Source organism: Pseudochaenichthys georgianus, chromosome 17, assembly GCF_902827115.2.
Source record: "Pseudochaenichthys georgianus chromosome 17, fPseGeo1.2, whole genome shotgun sequence".
In the NCBI taxonomy this organism is placed as follows: domain Eukaryota; kingdom Metazoa; phylum Chordata; class Actinopteri; order Perciformes; family Channichthyidae; genus Pseudochaenichthys; species Pseudochaenichthys georgianus.
In genome coordinates, this window is record NC_047519.1 from 7,170,916 (window position 1) to 7,192,430 (window position 21,515).

Consider the following 21,515-nt stretch of genomic DNA (forward strand, 5'->3'; position numbering starts at 1 on the left):
GTTTCTCGTTCTGTGATTACCCCTCCCTGTATTTAGTCTTGTCTCTTCCTGTGTTCAGTGTTGGTTCATCTTTTGTTTGTGACTGAGTTCACCGGTGAATGTTCTGTTTTGTCAAAGTTATTTTTCAATATCCTTGAAATAAAGGTTAATCTGAGTTATCTGAATTTGGGTCCTGATTCCTTCACTCAACCGTAACAGGTACAGTCACATTTCGAAACATTAATAACATCATTAGTTTTGAAAATAGAGCCATCTAATGGTACATTAACCATGAGAACACAATTAGATATTAAATTATTGGTAAAAACGTTGATCCAATATCATTCAGGACATTTAATGAGATCTTTGATCAGGTTAGGTTTAAATGTATTAACATGTTCAGGTGTCATTACAGGGTTCCTACAGAGATTAGTAAGAAGATTTAAAACATACATATTAACAATTATTTGAAGATTTGACTGACCATGTCTAAGCTTTTCATTATAGTATTACTATATAATAATGGCAATTGAAATATCTACTTTCAAATTTTCATTTTCTATATTATTTGTTATTTATTTATGCCTCTTGTTGCACTAGACCCTTTGTTGCTGTAACACTGCAGGTGAACTAATTAAGGATTCTCTTACTCTAAGACTTTAGAAATATTGATATTATTCAAATAGCAGTTAATGCCTTATGATACATTTATGAATTCAATGCCTTTTAAGACTTTTAAAGGAACCCAGTATAACATTATTAGATGCTGCAGGATCTGCAAACAAAGTATCTGACCTCATCGATAAGGAAGAGCCTGACCAGCTGCAGCAGGCAGTTGTCCTTCCATTTTCTGGTCATGCTGTCCCACTTTTCCTGTCAAAATAAAGTGAAATAGAACATAAAATACTCAAAAGTAAGTTCTTATCACATTTTATTGTTGCATTTGTTAAATTAGGACGCAGTGTAGTGTCACACACAGGCGTGGTCAGGATGATGTGGGAGTCCTGGATCTCGAAGAAGTCATCGATCTCCGTGTCGCCTGTCAGCTCCTTACAGTTCAGCCCCAGAGGCCCAAACTTCTTCTTCCAGCTCTCAAAGCACTGACTGCACAGCGCTTTGATGGGGGCCACTGACAAGAACACACAGGGAGTATTATTACAAAACACTTCTCTGCTCCTCAGAAACACATACATCTAGAACTGAATCCAAAATCAAAACACTCAAAGTAAAGCAAGTCAGAAGAAAAATGTTCAAAGCCCCAGTGAATGATTTAATCAGGAGTGTGTTGAAACACTGTTGATCTTCACTAACTTTGTTAAAAGTCCCATGTCATGCTTTTCCGGTTATTACCCGTCCCCTTGTGTTATGAAGGTTTTTCTGCATGTAAACGGTCTGCAGAGTCACTAACCCTCAAAGTACACCCTGTAGCGAGTACAACTCGAACACAGAAAAGACCTGTCTATGCTGCCCCAGAATGCCTTGTTGGACATTTCTCTTTTTCTTCCTGGGTACAGTGACGTGCCCATACCCAAATGGACCCATTTGTCCAAATGGACCAATCCGTGGAGCCGTTACGTTACGTCCGTGGAGCCGTTACATTTGGACCAATCCGCGGACTTCCTCACACACACACTCAATCTTTTCTCAGCTGCAGCTCCGCCGATTTCTCCTCCCTGAGACGGCGGGACGCGGCGAGGCTGTGAGTCTGTGTTTTTCAGGCTGGATTTCGCTGTGTCTCGCTGTCTCGCAGACGGCCAACTGGGCTCATAGGGAGGGGGGGCAGGAGCTCCAACAAGCCGTTTCGGACAGAGAGTTAATAGTAGACCTCAACAATGGAATTATGATCAGGAGAAATGGCCATGACATGGGACCTTTAAGGCTGTATTTCATAGTATAGAATTTCTTCCACATGCTAGACACAGATGCTTTGTTCATATTGGCAACCTTTATATAGAACAGGAAAGTAAATCTGTGTTTTATATTTTCAATCAGTTATAAAGTAAGACAAACATATACATATACCAAGTTCTATATTCTTTGGAGTTAGGAAAATATAACACTTTTTCAGGAATTCTTCTAAACTTTCTTAGTCGGAATTGTTTCTTCCAATGCTAAGGCTGGAAACAAAAAATGCTGTGACAATAAATCCTTACTCTAGGCCAAATCTACTCTGACTTGAGCTTTGATGATGTATTTAATGGGTTTACACAATATTATCCTCACTATAGACAGCTTTGACGTTAGTCCAGGGCTCTGAGGTCTCCATTAACAGACGGATGATGGCCAGCTCAAACAGAACCGTTTTACCAGATCCAGTAGGGGCACATGCCACAAAGTTGTTACCCGTGTAAAGAACCTGTGAACACAGCAAACAATAAATACACGTTATGTTATTCATAATCCTCAGATTAGTGTTTATAGAGGTTTCCAAGTAATGCTTACATCATCTAATGCTTTGGACTGAACGTAGTTGAAAAAGGGGAACTCTTTGAAGACGGATCTGAACTTTGCTGCTGTGTTAGCATGGTTCAGGAAATTGAGAGATTCAAACCACATTTCTTGCAAAATTGGAGAAGCATTCAAGTACAGTTTAACAATTTGATATTGTTTTGCCAACCACAAAAAGGATACGGATTTCAGAAACTGGTCTCAAAACTCCAGACCCAGAGGACCCTAAAATACAAAACAGTACACGTTAATTTTCAGTCAAATCTCACAGATTTAGCTAATTCCGTCAAGATGGAAATAAGAAATGTTAACATTTTTGCAGGGTTTAAAATGGACAGTTTTTTTTTTCTGGTGAATGTTGAGTAAAACTGCAGAAATCTTTTTTGTACTTTTTAATGGCAGAAATTGTTTAGTAATTAGTGTTTTCTTACTTATCTTAGTAGTTCATTTAATATATTTTTATGTTGACTATTCCTGTGTTTTTATGCAAATATGGGGCTGCTGTGGCTCAGGGGGAAAATGGGCATCTACCAATCAAAGGGTCAGAGGTTTAATCCCCATCCCCTGCAGTCAAAAGGTCTTCCAGAGGTGGAAGAAGTACTCAGATCTTGTAATTAAGTAAAAGTAGAACTACCAGGAATACTATAAGCCCTGTAATCAAAATGTTACTCAAGTAAATGTACAAAAGTATTGGCATCAAAATATACTCAAAGAACCAAAAGTAAAAGTATTCATTGTGCAGATTGGTCCATTTCAGAATAATATATATGATATGTTTTATAATGATTGATCATTAAAGTGTTCTCAAAGCTGGTAAAGGTGCAGCAAGTTTGAATGACTTTGTATACTGCAGGGTTGCTTGTGGATTTACTCCAAGTGGAACTAAAGTCTGATTTAAGAGTTAATTATATTTCACATCATTCATCCACATCTGTAAAGTAACTAAAGGTACTAAATACATGTAGTGGAGTAAAAGTACATGATTTACCTCTGAATTGTAGTGGGGTGAAAATACAAAGTATCAAAACATTGAAATACTCCAGTTAAGTACAAATACGTACCTCAAAATGTTACTTAAGTACTTTACTTGAGTAAATGTACTTTGTTAAAATGTGTCTATGGTACATAAATAAATAATATGATATTACGAAAATAAAAGGAAACGCTGCATAGTGTATGTGTTTACAAAGGTACTACTGTTACTCTGTACAGATTCTACTGTGTTTCAACCCACCACCTAGTGCCTAGTATGTTGCATTACAATGGAGCGGTCACTGAGGGGAGTTCACCTCATTTCACCTCATCACACACAAACACAATGTGGCAGCTGCTGCCGCGGCTCGACCTGGGCATGCTCATTACAGTAGCTGCAGCACTTTACAGAAGCTGTACACGTGATTTTTGGTGAACCAGTAAGGGACACAGTGTCTTTGACTGTGTTGGCGCTGCATTTGCACCTTGTATGTGAAGCGGCTGAGGCGTCATGGGAGGAACGAAGGCTCTCTTTGTGCCCTTGTCCTGCGCCTCAGCATGTGCCGCCTGCTGCGGGGGGCGGCCGCTCACTGCAGAGAAAACCAGAGGAGGGGGAGGGAAGTGGGTGTTTGGGGAGAAAGGAGGAGCCGCATGTCTAACTGTCGCCCCTGGCAGATGAAGAGGAGGAAGAGGCGCTGTCGTCATGGTAACCGGCCTGAGAAAAGTTTGAGGTCTGGATGCTGTCTGGCTGCCGCTGTTTCCGAGGTCATGTTTGTTTGACGAGTCACCTCCGCTGTTCCACACCTGGACCTTGAACAAGCTGTTTTGGGAGGGAATGAAGAATTGATAGAGGGAGGAAGAATGAGAGCACTGCCAGTTTTGAGGCTGCGTTGGAGGATATCGGGGACAATTTAGCATATTTTCATTATCTTTAAGAATTGTCCACTGATTTGAAAAAGCGAATCTCTTCATGGTGTACTTTATATTCATTTTCACTAAGCATATCATGGGTTTCAACCATTTAAGGGATTCAAAGTGTCCCCACTTCAGAAAAAGCAAAAATGGATGCATTGCTTTTATTAAAAATGATTAGAACTATTTTGTCACATATTGTGTAAAGTATTGTCTTTATTTAATGGTAAAAATATTTTTCTTTTTATAATCGTTATATTTTTGACCTTCTCTTACAACTTATTTTCTTATGCACAAAAGCAAATTCCTTGTATGTTTAAATATATCTGGCAAAACAACTTAATTCTCCCTAAAGTATATTTGATTAAAGTTAATTATATTAAATCATGCTAATTTAAGCAATTTATTAAATGTATGTTTTGCATCCGCCTCCAAGACGCAAAATCCTTTTTGGCCTGCTTTCTTACAGTCTCAAGGCCATATATAAATAATTGGCAGTTAAAACATTTGAATAATAAACCTATACTGCCTCCAGGTGCAGATTTCATCACATCTTTCAAAAAGGGAGACTGTCCATAAACAATATAGTCTTGATAACTGACACTTGCCTTCTCCGTAGAGGTGGGCTTTTGCTGCCATCAAGAGACAAACACCTCCTGCTTATGGCTGCATGACCAGGCTCCTGCGGGGTTTCATCCCCACTTCTGGCGCTATGGCAGACATCCTGAGAATAATCCCAGAAGCCTTCACCTCCCCAAAGGCCATCACTTCTGCTGCTGATATTTCTGCCATCCTGAGTTTGATCATTCTCTTTCTCATCAATGTTATAATTGTATGGACTGTTGATTTTGGCTGGTAAAGCCTTGAAGCCAGCTGATCCTTTAAAAGAAGGCTTGGGTATTTGTGGGAAACCTGAGAGTAATTCTAAAGAAGGAAAACATAGTTATATATACTGTTACAAAGTAGGAGGTAGATGTCATTTGGTGACATCTTTAATGAGGATGTATTATGCTCATTTTTCAGGTTCATATTTGTATTTTGTGTCTCTACTCTCCATGCTTTAATGTTCAAAAAGCTCTTTACTTTTCTCATACTGCCTGTGCTGCAGCAACTCTTTTCACCCTCTGTCTGAAACTAGAGCGTAGTCTGCTCTGATTGGTTAGCTGTCTAGCTCTGTTTTGTAGCTCAGTTACACATACGATCATGAGAATATATCATAAGACACAGGACCCGGTTTGTTTATGCAAACCATGGAAAATTGGGAAAGCTATCAAGCCTTTTGTGTCAGTGAGTCACACAGTTAAATTTAGTAGACCAGATACTGCGCAGTTTACCCAAGTCAAGTGAAAAGGAATTCACTCTAATCCAGAGCACAACATACTGTATAGAGAAGAGAGAGACTCTGCCTCCTTCTGCATATCCTGAGTGGCTGGGACCTGAGAAAGAGACGGAGGCATGTCCAGGTGCCATGGGCTGACCTCCTGGTGCAGTGGCTTTCTGTCAAATACAATCCAGAAAGAAGAAAAATGCTTCAGCTGTGAGAGGAAAGATGCTGATAAAATGAGGCATCTATTTGTACTCACACTTTGTGGACAATGGGTTTCTCAAAAAACAGATTGTCCAGGGACAAGGTGAAGTCATCGGAGTCCAACATCTCATCAGGTCCCAGAGGCGTGCACACATGTGAACACAAAGCTGGGCAATGCCAATCAATCGCTATGGGTAAATGGTGATATATGGTTGAACAAGAAAACAAATACTTTTATAGATGCAATACCAAAGCAATAAATGAGAAGCTATTTCTTTACAATATTACTTCTGTGGCTGAGATTTATTTAAAGGTCGAATGAGAGGAAAACACCATAGTTGCTGCAACCTTGGAGGCTTTTAAACGTTTGTAGTTGTCTGAATTAACACAACAAAGCACTCTTATAATATTTAAATACATTTTCCAAATGAGTTTATACATGATATGTTTCGACACACAAAAGAGTATTAATAAATGTATGGCTTTCATAGAAATACTGTAAGCAATCTTACTGCTGATTTAATGTGAACTTAAGCATTTAGCATACTGTAGCTACTTACAAATACCGTGGTGGTAAGTAACTAAGTACATTTATTCAAATACTGTACTTGTGTACTGTACTACAATTTTGAGGTACTTGTACTTTAGTTGAGCATTTCCATTTTATGTTACTTTGTACTTCTACTCCACTAACATCTGACATACCTGAATGCTATATAAGAAGACCACCTGCTGAACCAAGACATATGAACAATGTACATTCCATTATGACTAATGTAGTTAGTATCTCAGTTAAAATACTAAGTAACTACATTTTCAGGCTAAAAGAGTGAAACAACTTTGGCTTTGTTAGCTTAAGCTAAGGCCTTAGCTACTGAACATCCAGCTAGCAATATTAAAAATGTGAAGACATTTAAACAAAGGCTATCAGTTAACTGCATACTTGCCTAACAGTTTAACTAATTACCTATATGAAAGTTATCTGTACTATTTTCTAGCAGTGAACTTACCTGTGTCAATGTTTAAATGTATTCCAGGGACATTACAAATCAGTTGTTAAACATTGACCTCACGAGCCACATTTGACATTTTAGACAGCGCCGAATACCATGTTGCGTTCAATAACAACAATATTAAGTAGCATATTAATATAAACAATGCTGTTTTTTAAAATAAAAAATATCAGCTGTAGCTTGTTGTTCTTATTAAAATATAAGTTGCCCAACTAGAACAAATGCTACTTTGAAATGAATTTTGTTCTATGTTGAAGGTGTATTTTCTGTTTAAAACACACGTCACTGTGAATAACTTAACCGGCCGCGAAAGCAACAAAGACCGGTGAGAAAAATTCAACCATTGGGGGATAGTGTAACATCTCTCCTGTGTTGGCAAACAAGTATTGTCTATGTGTGAAGGACAAGTTCACATAGCAAAACAAAAATATGTTCTTTAAAAAAAACAAAAAACAATTATTAACTGAGATTTCAATTCATGTTATCAATTACAACGACGATTACACCGCCGTCACCTACAAAAAAAATCTGATACTCAAAGGAGATGGTCATTAACTCAGGTTTTTTATTCCTCCTATCTGGACTGAACCATTACAAATCTTTCGGGGGGACATAGCGCCGACTCGTAACATTACGTGACGAAAATATACAAGACCATAACTTGCATAACTTTCATACTATTGCTATTTTATAAAAATAGTTCCACTACTAACGCAATATGTGAAGCATGTATTTGTTTTGTTACTGTGGAGACAACGGTATGTATGGTTACCCTTACAAAAGAAATGATCCGTCCCACACCAGACCAGCACGGAAAATGGCGACTGTGAAATAGATGGAAGACGAAAGTAAGAAATTATTCAATGCATCGTTTAAATTGCGCCCTGTCTGCATCTGCACCGCTCGGAGGTAACGTTTGTTTGTTTTTCGTCATGTTATTAATGTCTGTTGCGTAAATAGCGTGAAACGGTTGTCAATAGCTATAGTTTAGCTTGAAGAATAGGTTTTGGTGTGGAACAGCCTTAATGGAATGGTCTGCAGCTCCCACAAGCAGCATCCAACAACACAGCGTGATATAAACGTCAAATAAATGCAACGATACCCTTATGGGACTTGGTATAAATGATACAATTTACCCTGTATTAAGATAGCATTGGAAACGTACTCCAACTATTGTAGGTTGGCATATAACTGAACTACTGTGTTGAAAGTTTTAGCTCTGTACAATATCCACAACCGCTTATTATAAGCCATTTCCGAGGTCCATCTCTTTGCATTTTCAGTGCTGCTGTGTATATGTTAGAAACAAATCTCACACAGGAGCATTCACTTGGTATGACACTTTTATTGCCCTTCAAATGCAAGACCTCTCACTACCGCGACCTTGTAGCATTATAAATGGCAACGATTAATCATCAGAGCAAGTGTCAAGTATATTTTAATTAGATATATTTATATTGTAGTCAATGATTGCTGGTTGAGTAAATAATCTAACTCTGATGACAATGTAAATAACTGAATGGTTTACTTTTTACAACAGACTCATTCTAATCATTTCAAAAACGACCTATTGTAGCTTTATAAAGCATATCAATATTGGACTTGAAACATAAATCTCACCGTTGTTCACCACAGCATTCTAAAAGTTTTAAATGTCTTATTATAATCTTAGCTAGATGATTAAACATCTTAACCATCACTGATTTACGATTGTATTAAGAGCTACAGTTTATGACTGTTACATTTTGACAAATCTGCCATTATCTGCTTTATATCTTCGATGCTAAAATGTGAACAGTGAAAAAAAACCTTAGCATTTCTTTAATCTAAGGTTTGCTATCACAATAGGCTACACAAAAAACAGTTAGCTGGGATTATTATTTTTAAATAGTTGCAAAATAAAAACTAATCATCTCTCCCTATCCAACAATGTCTTCCCCATTTTCTTTTTTAAATTTAAACACAAACAACAATAACTTTTTGTTGCCATTCTAGCAGTTTCTAGTGGCTGCGATGCTCATATACAGAAAAAATGACTCCAACAATCTATAGACTATTTGTTTTTCCCTTATACTAAATCCGGATTACTTCCTCTGCAGTGAGCGTCTGCTTGCGCTAAAGTGCAATATAAACTACATGATGACTGCTATTTGTTAACGTTAGGCCATGCGATGTGGTGAAACAATGACCAAAGCAAACCCTTTTTAATTGGGCACTTTTGTTTAATTACAAATTAAATGTAAAAATACATATTTTAATATTTCAGGTTCATAATAATCAAGATTAAAGGCTTTTACACACCAGGGGACAAATAAACAACAAGACATTGCTAAATGTTCTCCTTTTTTAATCGTTTACATTAAAACAAATTAGCAAACGTTGCGTCAATGGTTCAATACAAGTTTTCAACAGCTTAGCTCAAGCTCTTAACTTTAAGCAAAATGCTCATGAACTTGATTTCCCCCCGGGAAAACCATTGGTTATGTCAATTTGGTACAACGTGATTGGTTAATGCTTTATTATGAAAAATATACTTTATTCCAGAAATAATTAACATCCCTTTTTCACGTGATGTTTGCATTCTTTTTCAGATAGTAATGATGACGTTTGAATAAATATACACTCTTTTTTTTTATATTAAATTGTGTAGAGCTGGGCTGGTGTTAAACACATTTTAAACTGCTCATCTATTTAGGACCAAAAAATTACCAGAACTATATGCCACATTTTCACGCAGCAGCCCAGCATTGCTAGATTAGTTAAGTTTAGCTTTAGTTTATTTTCGAGACTTACTGTGAACACATTCACTTTCCAGTGAACAAAACGCACCTATCGTCGTTTCATGCTCGCATTAACTAGAGCACTTTTATTAGTTTGAATGGAGCCTGTCCCTCTACCAATGCAGGGTGCAAGCCCACATTTCTATTTGATTTCTTGCTAGCACGAACCCTTACTGTTGACCTCCGAATCCGTATAAAATATACAACATGGTTTCTAAAATGTCAGAGTTGTAAAATCTTCTCCGTGAGTACTACAAACTATTTGCAGGATTTTGGCATTTGATAAGCCATTAAACGCATTAATATGTTTTTGGAACTGGACTTCCTTATATTTTATTGTTTACCGGTACTAAACTACTCATACCCCCCAAAAGGCTGGTTTTACACAGAGCTGTCTGTGTTTACATTTATACAAATGCACAATACCTCACCACACATTTTAATAGGTTGAAGCTATCAAGTCAAAATCTCCCAAGGACATTACAGAGGAACATTTTAAACTTCAGAATACGGACAAAAGATTCAAAGGCAACAACCCTACTAAGATCAGTGATCAGTTATTTGTTATTGTGCAGGGACAGAGAAGCCACCAAAGGTGATGAAGGTTTTTATGTCACCTTTGAGAAGCTACAGTGATAACTGGATTTTGTAGTTACCTTTGGTTAAGGAATATCTAAGAAGGCTTTACTTTTATTTTTTCAGGTCATGGCAGCTGAAATGTCATGTAGGACCGATGTTGATGAAGACGACAAAGATGCAGATCATGAAATCAACGCCCTCACACTCTTGCAAGAACCAGTGAGAATGACCCAAGAATCCGCATCTTGCACCAATTCTTACGGCAAGCCTTCTTCGAAACAAAACAGCGTCCTAGATGTTTTGTCGAACACAGATATGCTGTCTCCGGGTGGCCTGGGAAATGGACCACCTTCGCACCAGGCTACAGAAGCCCATGAACTCAACAGCATCTCTATAGAGAAGGAGGAGACAAAGAGCATCACCCCATTAAAAACGGTGCAGGAAATTGACACTGCAGGAATTTGGGGTTTTGATGAAGACTCTCCGGAGAACTCATTGGATGATTTTAGTAATGCCAGTGACCTTCATTGGGACCCTCACAAAGAGTTCATGCAGTTTCTGTGGGAGAACCATGGGGATTCCCCTGGTGAGGAGCATAAAGATGAAGACCCTCCTTCCAGCAGCCAAAAGACAAGGAGACGGAAAATGGACATGGTTGTCATGGTGGATCCCTCAGAGGACCTTTACCCCAATCTGAGCCACAAGTCACCTGAGGAATTGTCTGATGCTGAAGACCACGTAGATTCCATTCCATTCAGAACATTCAGAAAGTCAAGGAACCTTCCCCAGTCAGAGTCATCTCCATCAGGTAAAGTTACAAAGTATCCTAATGGAACAGTCAAGGCCATCAAGGACATTCTTTACAATCCACCTGCCAGAAATTCCAATGAGAACAGTATAGGTCATGGGCTTTCACCATTGAAGGGAAGACTTACCATCAATTCTCATTCTGAGGAAAAGCCATTATGCTACCCGTGCTCAAAATGTAAGCTTGTATTCAAGAAAGAACATCATTTACATCGTCACATGAAGTCTCACGTTGATGCACCGAAAATTTCGCCAAAGCTTTTTATATGCCGAGAATGTGGACTGTCCTTCAAACAAAGTGGTTTGCTTATTGAGCACATGTCCAAGCACAAGGAGAAAACGGCAAGACTCGCTAAGGAGATCAAACGCATGAATGATAAGAAGAAAGAGGATAAAAAGAATCTTTTCTGCCCTCAGTGCCCATTTGGTACAAACTGCCCAAACAAGTTTGTTCAACATGCCAAAACACACGAGAAGGACAAGAGAAAGTTTAGATGTGACAAATGTAGCTACAGGACTATGAGTGAGACTGATCTTAGGAGACATAACATTATGCAGCATACTGTTATTACTGTAAGAAATCAGATCCAGAACGAAGACTCTGAAATCTACTCCTGTAACATTTGTTCTTATAGAGCTCTTAGCAAAAATGTTTTTAGGAATCACCTTCTGCGACGTCATCAACAAACCTTTGAGGAATACGAAGCAGAACATTTAAGAGAAGAAAATGCACAAAAATCGAAGGAGGAGCACACACCTAATAGTACATCTCCTGTAGAAGATGCAGAGTTTACATCTAAAATCTCTATAAAAAAACAGATCTCGTCTAAAAGAGCTTGTTCACCGACTGAGTCCAATGATATTTCAGACTTATTCAAAAATAGCAAGATCAAGAGAGGTCTCAAGTCTCAACTAACGGAATCAAAGCTCGACAAATCCATTAATGTTCTCCTGTCCCGACAAAGAAATGGAAAAAAAATTGCAGAACCGAAGAGGGAAAGCAATAATCGCAGCACATCGGTTCTGGATTCCAAATGTGACAAAGATGTCTCTGATCAATTTCCTGGATCCTTGACAGTCAAAGTTGAAGATGCAGCTTTATTCCCAAATGGTCATAGTTCAGCAGAAAGAGATCAGTCAACACTCAGAAAGTCACCGTCTAAAAGGAAGATGTCCACCCCATATCGCAACACCTCTGACCAAGACTCATGCTTCATCTTACCAAAAACTCTGCCAATTCCACAGAATATAAACCAAGAAGAAGAAGAAGAAGAAGAAGAAGAAGAAGAAGAAGACGACGACGAAGAAGAAGAAGACGAAGAAGAAGACGAAGAAGAAGACCTGTCAGACTATGACAAAAAAGACATTTTCCAGTTTACCGATTCAGATGCCGATACTGACTTTTTTGACAGTGGTATAAAGAAAGAAAAGCAAAACATAATTTATACCTATAGCAGAAGAATGTCAATGAGGGGTGCTCTGCAGGCGTCAAAAAGGCTGTTTGAAAAAATAAAAACTGAAGAGCAAGAACAGACTGACCCTGAAATCAAAGAAGAATGCATTGAAACAGAAGTATTTCAAGAAACCATAGACTCCAACGAAATACCATTGTGTGAAGACTTCACAGAGGATTTGTCAGAGTTGGATTCGGAACGGAAGAACTGTCCATACTGTCCTGCAATCTTTGAGTCGGGCGTTGGATTGTCCAATCATGTCCGAGGGCATCTTCATAGGGTTGGACTGAGCTACAATGCACGCCATGTGGTTCCTCCTGAGCAAGTAGTTACTCACGACAGGAGGCCAAGAATTCGACGAAAGATGTCAGCATACCAGAGACTGAAAAAAGGTAACTATGCACCAATTGCATGTTCTTCTATTTAAACTTGGCTTATATTTTTGGGACTTTGGCCATTGGTGCTATTTGTTATTATATAACACTAGTACGGTTATTACTTTACGTCAATCTTGCGAATTCGTGGAACAACCTTACAGAGTAGCATGCATCGTCGTGCACACTTTGGTTTTTCATTGAAATTAAAGATTATTAGAGACATTATTTGGCAGTCTTCTTTGGTTTGAACTATTCTGGAAAAAAACTGTTTTCTATCAGCCTGGTTGTGTTCCCCCATTGGAAAACCTTTAAGCCACCTAGGCACGTCCAAGATTTCAGTTCTCGCAACTGATAGACTCAATACTAGGGGTGTAACGGTATCTGTATTCGTCCCGTACCGTCACGGTTCGGCACATGCAGTCACACGGCGAATACGCCTTTTTTTTTACGAGTGGGAAAAAAAACTGTCACTCAGGGCAGTATTACACTATATATAATCCAGGGGGCGGTATTGCGCCTAAAAGCCAGCCGCCTGTAAATAACAAATGATGAACAAGAACAAAACACAACAAAACGAACACAATACATGAAGAAGAAAAGTTAGCTATGGCGAGTTCACACAACACACAGGAGCTAGAAGACCCACCTGCTTCTTTTAAATCAGCTGTGTGGAACATTTCGGGTTCCCTGTGGACACAACAATGTTGTGGATCGGACGAGGACGGTGTGTCGGCGTTGTTCGACAGCGGTGCAGTATGCTAGTGGTAACACGTCAAACATGCTCAATCACATCCGAGTCAGTCTCAGTCCCCAGCGAGAGGGTTTTCTCGACGGCAGGTGACATAGTTACCGCCAACAGATCTGCCCTCACTGCTGACAACGTAGACTAACTCATCTTTTTGAAGAAAAACTTGAAAATAGAGTAAAGCTTGAGTACCTTTATTTAGGCATAATGGCCTCACACACTCACAAGTTAATTAAACATGTTAGACATTGCTCCAAAAGGTAAAGATTTTATTTTGTTTTACATTTATCATTGTATTTATTTTATATTTTGACATCAGGATATGTTATACAGTTCTGTATTGCCTTGTATTGATTGTGATTGAAACACTTTCTTATTATTTATTTTAATATTTTCAAATGGCCATCTGAGTGTGTGTGTTACTGTTTGTGGTTTGTTTTTAACTGTGTAATACAGTTAATGATTCCAAATGTTAGAGTTCCTTATTTTCATACCAAAACTTGCACTACTGTTAAAAATAAATAACAGCAAAAAAAATTATGCATTTGGGACTTTTTTTTGCTTTTCCTTGTTGTACCGAACCGTACCGAACCGTGACCCCCAAACCGAGGTACGAACCGAACCGTGACTTCTGTGAACCGTTACACCCCTACTCAATACACTGGTCAACCAAAGTAAAACCTCAGTTTTAAACTAGGTTCAAACTTTGGTTTTCTATTTTACGTTGGAATCTGTTTCTTTTTGTAATTTTATTGCAAAATGTTTGTTTCTGATTTTTCTTTTATCTTTTTTCAGCGTTACAGCAACAGGAGTCTGAATCTGAGACTGTGAAGAGCATTCACTCCTGTCCTTTATGTGGGGACTCATTTGATAACAGGACTGGTCAGTCCAACCACATAAGAGGCCACCTCAAAAAGCTTGGTAAAAGCTTTGCAACAAAGAACAAATCCCCGTTATGTTTACTCCGCGAGTTGATGCGGGACAAGAAGGAGTTCCAGCGGGCCCTCCAAATTGTGGGAAAGAAAAGGAACCATTTCCAATATGGTGCTTCCCCAAAGCTTTCCAGTTTTGACGGTTTCACGCCACCGCCCATTGGATGCCCCGGCGTTTGCACTGATTCCACACCATTGATGTCCCCGTTTTCTTTGGCGGTAATAGAATCGGAACAAGGGCAACCAGAGACTAAGTTGGATGTTAAAAATTCACTCTCCGGCACAACTGCCTTGATAGGAATTCTGAAGAAGAGGAAGTGTCAGGAGGACGGCAAAATAAAGGGGTCCCTTCAGATGGCAAGAAACATGTTACTTTCTTCAAACAGTGAGCACTGTCCAGGATCAAGAGTTGCATCTTCACTGCCAAATTCGATATGCGGTAAGTAACTTCCTTAAATAACTAACCAGTAGGTTATATACTGGGGCATTGATGTTTTTTGATTAATTTAGAATTGTCTATAATCCTGTAATCCTATTTATATATTCATGATCAATATCTCTGATATGATAATATCAAGTAAAGTTCAATTAATTAAAAGTATAACCTCACTTGTACATTTAAGAGAAATAAGCTATTGGAAAAAGAATCCTGTCTCAGCTTTTGATGGCTTGTTAGAGGCAAACCAATGCAAATTGACCCATTTAAAATGAAGTTTGCAGTTTAATGCAAATATATGAGAAACAAACATCAGATGGAAAGCGTTGTTAAAGTGTGGTGTCATCAGCATAAAGGCTTAAAATGACATTGCCAAAAATCCTTCTGATTTTGTGGCCAAAACTGAGGAGCATTTTGCATATAATAATGCAAAAATAATCTCATTATTTCTGTATCAAAACTTTAATAGCAGTAATTATGCATGCAGGGTTTTTAACAATAGGATTATAGGACAGCTTTTATACATTTTATGAACCTTACATGATTGAATTTAGATTCAATACCACTAACAAATCAGCATGACCATGTTATACTTCAACTTATTTGTTTGTCTTTGTATTTTTTGTCTTTTTACAGAGAAAGGTGAATTCAATAGGAAGATGTGTGTCCATTGCAATGCAACTTTCCACAGTGGTGTTAGCTTGTCTAATCACCTGCGGGCATATGCAAAACGAAAAAGGAATGCCGTACTTGACGGAACCGGTAAGTGCCATCAGCAACAGTTTAAGTTGAAGACATAATGAACAGCCATTTTTAGAGCACAAGTTAGTCATTTGAGATTGTAGAATGCTACATTCGATCAACTTTTTTAATGATAACCTGTTGAGATTTTTCTTAAACAAACAGTTATGCTAATATTAACTTTTTCTCAGCAAAGCACATCATTTCTATCGTTTAAACCTAATCCTTCCTCTTAAAACTATTTTCTAAAATGTCAAAACATTCAGTGTTTCTAACCATATTGTCTAGCTAGCAGTCTTCTTTTTACTCTAACACCAAATGTCAATCAGTGAAAGAGCAAGGATCCACTGGCAGAAATGTGTTCAATGTAACTTGACAAATGAAATCTATTCACCTTCACTGTATTGTTATGTCAGTTGACATCTCAGACAGATAACTCAAACTCTCAGCAGATGAAGCCAAAACTGTCTGTAGTGCCGGATACCACAAGAGGTTGTGAGGACCACATCATAGTTGTAATGAGTGTACCGGTGGTTATTTGTGTCCTCCCCAAGATAAAGATCCAGAATGGCATCAGCAAGTAAAATATTGTAACGATTTTAATTGTGGAGCTTCATGGGTGCATCCATTGGAGGAACAACCTTTTTGAAACAGAAAGCCTTCAGGGCCTACTTTTCCTGCAGGCACAGATAATTACACTTACAGTGGGGCAAAAAAGTATTTAGTCAGCCACCAATTGTGCAAGTTCTCCCACTTAAAAAGATGAGAGAGGCCTGCAATTTTCATCGTAGGTACACTTCAACTATGAGGGACAGAATGGGGGGGAAAGAATCCAGGAAATCACATTGTCGGATTTTTAATGAATTAATTGGTAAATCCCTCGGTAAAATAAGTATTTGGTCACCTACAAACAAACAAGATTTCTGGCTCTCACAGACCTGTAACTTCTTCTTTAAGAGCCTCCTCTGTCCTCCACTTGTTAACTGTATTAATGGCACCGGTTTGAACTCGTTATCAGTATAAAATACACCTGTCCACAACCTCAAACAGTCACACTCAAAACTCGACTATGGCCAAGACCAAAGAGCTGTCAAAGGACACCAGAAACAAAATTGTAGACCTGCACCAGGCTGGGAAGACTGAATCTGCAATAGGTAAGCAGCTTGGTGTGAAGAAATTAACTGTGGGAGCAATTATTAGAAAATGGAAGACATACAACAAGACCACTGATAATCTCCCTCGATCTGGGGCTCCACGCAAGATCTCACCCTGTGGGGTCAAAATGATCACAAGAACGGTGAGCAAAAATCCCAGAACCACACGGGGGGACCTAGTCAATGACCTGCAGAGAGCTGGGACCAAATTAACAAAGGCTACCACCATACCAAATCCTGCAGTGCCAGACGTGTCCCCCTGCTTAAGCCAGTACATGTCCAGGCCCGTCTGAAGTTTGCTAGAGAGCATTTAGATGATCCAGAAGAGGATTGGGAGAATGTCATATGGTTAGATGAAACCAAAATAGAACTTTTTGGTAAAAACTCAACTAGACGTGTTTGGAGGAGAAAGAATGCTGACTTGCATCCAAAGAACACCATACCTACTGTGAAACATGGGGGTGGAAACATCATGCTTTGGGGCTGTTTTTCTACAAGGGGACCAGGACGACTGATCCGTGTAAAGGAAAGAATGAATGGGGCCATGTATCGTGAGATTTTGAGTGACAACCTCCTTCCATCAGCAAGGGCATTGAAGATTAAACGTGGCTGGGTCTTTCAGCATGACAATGATCCCAAACACACCGCCCGGGCAACGAAGGAGTGGCTTCGTAAGAAGCATTTCAAGGTCCTGGAGTGGCCTAGCCAGTCTCCAGATCTCAACCCCATAGAAATGTTTTTCTCATTTTGTCTCTCATAGTTGAGGTATACCTAGGATGAAAATTACAGGCCTCTCATCTTTTTAAGTGGGAGAACTTGCACAATTGCTGGCTGACTAAATACTTTTTTGCCCCACTGTATATGTTAGGCTTTTGGTCCTAGTGACACTGGATTGGCCAATACTGTTGAGACACAGAGCCAGAATATTAATGATGAATAAAGATAGAGCTAATGATGTCCACACATCCAATCTGGGTATTGAATTTGCAAGGCTAGTGCTGATCATTAAAAAAGTTTGTTCTGTCTCCCAGCATTTGACTGCAAAGCAAGGAGGTACCGCTCAAGGCCTGGCTCAAAGAAGAAGCTACTGCCCTTACCACAAACTCCAGAGGAAATGTACAGACTCACCTGCAGGTAATTTTTGTATATAGTTTATAATATTGGATATTATGTTTTAATAGCGTACATCAGGGGTGGGGAACCTTTTTCCTCTCAAGGGCCATTTCAATATTTTCAACATCCTCCGAGGGCCGTACAAATGATTGACCTCTGCTTAAAAATCACAGCACATTCATTTGGCCTTTTCTTTCATGCTGTGCAAAGAAAAAGCAACCTCTTAATCCAGATATCTTGCTATGACTCGCGCATGCATTCACGTGCACGGTGTGGCATGACCACCAAACAGAAAGATATGGATACAAGATGTGTGCAAATGTATTTAGTTTCCTATCCATGGACATGATTTAAGTGGGGGGGACCTAACCTCCTCTAGGGGGGTCCGGGTTTTTTTTTTTTTTAATATTGAAGTTGAAAGCATCAATCTGGTGCACTTTGAGAGCAAAATGAAGAGATCTATGGATACATCTCTCAACACCCATATGAAACAGAACTGTAAGCAGATTTACTTTTTCTTTATGGATATTTTACAAATCACTCTCCTTTCAAACTGTATTCTTGTTTATTAATAACTTTTTTTTACTGAATAAAGTAAACCGGTATAAAATACTATATGTATTTTATATCCGTTTACTTTATTCTCTTGTTTTTTGATAACGATAATGATCATATAAAGATGTGCCTTTACCTCACTGGTTGGAGAAAAAGCTTCTTATATTCGTTAGCACAGCTAGATAACCAGATGCTAATAACAACAAAGTTATTGACTGTATGATCAGTATGACAGATGAACAGATCGCCACTGGGCTTACAACTAAGACACAGCCACGCAAAAACTGCAGCATGTGTAGCCTACGGACTTATGGGTACTGCAATTTTTTGAAGTCCCGGAGTGGTTCTGGTGCTCTCCGTCAGCACTGCACCCCTGTCAGACGAGACATATACCACGTGGTGACACGTTAGGCTCGTGTTGTGTTTAAGGAACATGACCGTTGCCAGGAAAAACAGGCACTCTCCTGTTTAATTATTTTGCGGTCTAGATTTCTTTAATTTTTTTCTTTTTTGCGTGTGTTTATAAATTACCTCGAGGGCCAAACCAAATGGTCTCGCGGGCCGTATACGGCCCGGGGGCCGGAGGTTCCCCACCCCTGGCGTACATCATCGTGTTTGCAATCCAACAGACCGCTGTCAAAATATTGTTGTGGTCTGTTTGCTTCTGTTGCCAGCCATTTTCTTTAAAGGGGACCTATCCTGCAAAATGCACTTTTTGATGTCTTTTATACATAAATATATATGTGTGACGTAATATGGTCTTTGTTTACATTAGCAAGCATCCCTAACACTCAGAGCTAACCTGTACTGAAGACTGTGGCCGTTTCTCAATGTCGAGTAAACCTGCTGCAAAGCCACTATTTCAAGTATACTACGTCATCGAGTGGTGCCGAAGGACTGTTTAAATGCATGTTAAATGCCCAGCATTCGGCGCCACTCGATGACGTAGTATACTTGAAATAGTGGCTCTGCAGCATGTGTACTGGACATTGAGAAACGGCCAGTATGTGTAAAAAAGCAGGACATAAAAAATGAACTCACCTTGTGGTAAACCCGCAAGAACAAAAGCAATTGAGCTCCATACTGTTTCAGAAATAATCCTTGATGTGGTTTGGAACATGATGGTGTTCAATCACGGGAGCATTTAGCTGTATATCCGTAGAATTCTGAGCAGGCATTAACTCCCCCTCCTCGAATCAGAAGTTCTCTTACAGGGCTGAAACAGAGGGATATGAGGGATGTCTAAAATGCATGATCGGTTTGGTATTTTGAGCAAAACACATCATAGACATGTTTTTTATATATTTTTATATATAAGACCCATAATATATGCCTAAAAATAGTATAATAGGATACCTTTTAAGTTCTAAAACAATGATTGTGAAGAATGTACTCCAAATAGGAGAAGAGGGGTTTTAGATTATCCTGTCGGGTTATTGATCGCATTAGATTGTTGTATTGCTTCAGCTAAGAAAAAATAGTAATTCTTCTGTGAAGCAACGGCTGGAACTGTGCCGACAGCAATGCAACTTGAAATAACGGCAGTACTGGTCGAGGTTTTCTGTAACTATCCAAGTCCCATTTTTGTTGTTCCTTTTTTCTTCTTTTTGGACTGGTGACAGTTAAGCCAATATGGATAAAAAATTAATATTCAAAAACGGGAAACTAATGTGTTTACCGACGTAAAATTGTCTGGACATCTTTCTGTGACACATGGTCCCTTGAACAGAGCGTCCTTAGCAACAGTCTGCTATTCCTAGCAATATTCTGTTATCCTTATCAGCGGTCTACTATCGAGAAAGATTTGACTGCAGAATTTCCAAAAGGACCAGATCAGAATTCAGTGTTCATCTAAGCTGTGTAATATCTAATGATCTTTTTCAATGTTTGATCTCTGCAGGTTCTGTGACCTCGTCTTCCAGGGTCCCTTGTCGGTGCAGGAGGACTGGATTAAACACTTACAGAGACACATTATGAACACTAGTGTCCCTCACACTGGGCTGGGCATGATGGAGGTCACCTCGCTGCCCAGGGACCCCTCAACTTTCAAGACTGACCAAGACAGCTCTCTGACAGCCACACACGCTGCCTCATGAAGCCAACGGGGACCTTTTTAGATTTCACTAGACTATGTGTATGTACATTGGATGTTTTCACTTTTCTTTTCTCTTTTAGTCGAAATACTGGCTAAAAGTAAATCATTGGTCAATGATGGAGAGATATTGTACATGTTTGGACAGAAGATTTTTTTAATTATTTGGATATTGTTACCTTTTGTTGTTTTTACATGGTTCATTTTTTGGAAATACACTTTCAAACGGACACACTATTTTGTTTTATGCAGTAATGTAGTGTGGAATCCAAGACAACCTTTACCTCAGATTTTTCATGGTTTCCGTTTTTGTCAACATTTGGGAGCACCTCTCTTCTGTATCAATTTCACTCTTTAAAAGATGCTTAAACTCATGTTGTTGTATTGCAACATGTCCAAGCCCACAGTCTCTGTTTCCAGGCCACAGCGTGAGTGAGATGAATATTCCCACTGAAAATGATGGCATCTGAAAGCTCACTTTTCCACGAATCCCGAGTGGAAAGATGAGCTACTTTACAAGAACAAAAAGAAAATGTCTACAAACTTGTAATGCATAGAAAGTGGTTTTAAAAAAAATAGTATTTCAGTTAACTGCATTGTTTTTATTACAAATACAAAATTAAAACTGAAGGTGGTTAAGAAAAAAAAGACTTAAAGCACAGCCGGTGCTGACGACGCCCTTCATACATGTCACCTATATTTAATGTTTGAATATACTGTTTTGAAAATAATTTTATTTTAAATGTACTATATCACTCAGATACAATGCTTAAAACATTTGTGTTGTTCTAAATAAAAGAAAACAAGAAACAAGTTGTCTTTTTCAATCTTTTTTTTTCCACACAAAATATAAAAAAACATTATATCTGTAAATGAATAATACTACACACTTTGTCCT

The 21,515-nt window shown here is 38.7% G+C and overlaps 2 protein-coding genes across 3 annotated transcripts in view; one reads left to right on the forward strand and one right to left on the reverse strand.

Moving 5' to 3' along the window:
• Nucleotides 1–4,191, reverse strand: part of hfm1 (helicase for meiosis 1) — a 38,148-nt gene extending 33,957 nt beyond the window's left edge. Inside the window, exons 1-6 of the mRNA XM_034103804.2 lie at nt 3,885–4,191; nt 2,611–2,652; nt 2,422–2,492; nt 2,203–2,335; nt 957–1,108; nt 775–852 (exon numbers count right to left, since the gene is read on the reverse strand). Coding sequence (XP_033959695.2) covers nt 775–852; nt 957–1,108; nt 2,203–2,335; nt 2,422–2,492; nt 2,611–2,652; nt 3,885–4,104 — 696 coding nt within the window. The 5' untranslated portion in view covers nt 4,105–4,191. The remainder of the gene's footprint in view (nt 1–774; nt 853–956; nt 1,109–2,202; nt 2,336–2,421; nt 2,493–2,610; nt 2,653–3,884) is intronic.
• Nucleotides 4,192–7,631: 3,440 nt separating this feature from the next.
• znf644a (zinc finger protein 644a) lies at nt 7,632–21,430 on the forward strand. 2 transcript variants are annotated; one of them, XM_034104454.1, is made up of 6 exons: nt 7,632–7,700; nt 10,335–12,864; nt 14,390–14,965; nt 15,599–15,724; nt 17,889–17,991; nt 20,426–21,430. In XM_034104454.1, the coding sequence occupies exons 2-6, from the start codon at nt 10,338–10,340 to the stop codon at nt 20,619–20,621; spliced, it is 3,528 nt and encodes a 1,175-aa protein (XP_033960345.1). In that variant the 5' UTR covers nt 7,632–7,700; nt 10,335–10,337; the 3' UTR covers nt 20,622–21,430. The 2 variants fall into 2 exon arrangements, with proteins under 2 accessions (XP_033960345.1, XP_033960344.1); XM_034104453.1 differs by having other exon boundaries at nt 7,641–7,761.
• Nucleotides 21,431–21,515: the final 85 nt, after the last annotated feature.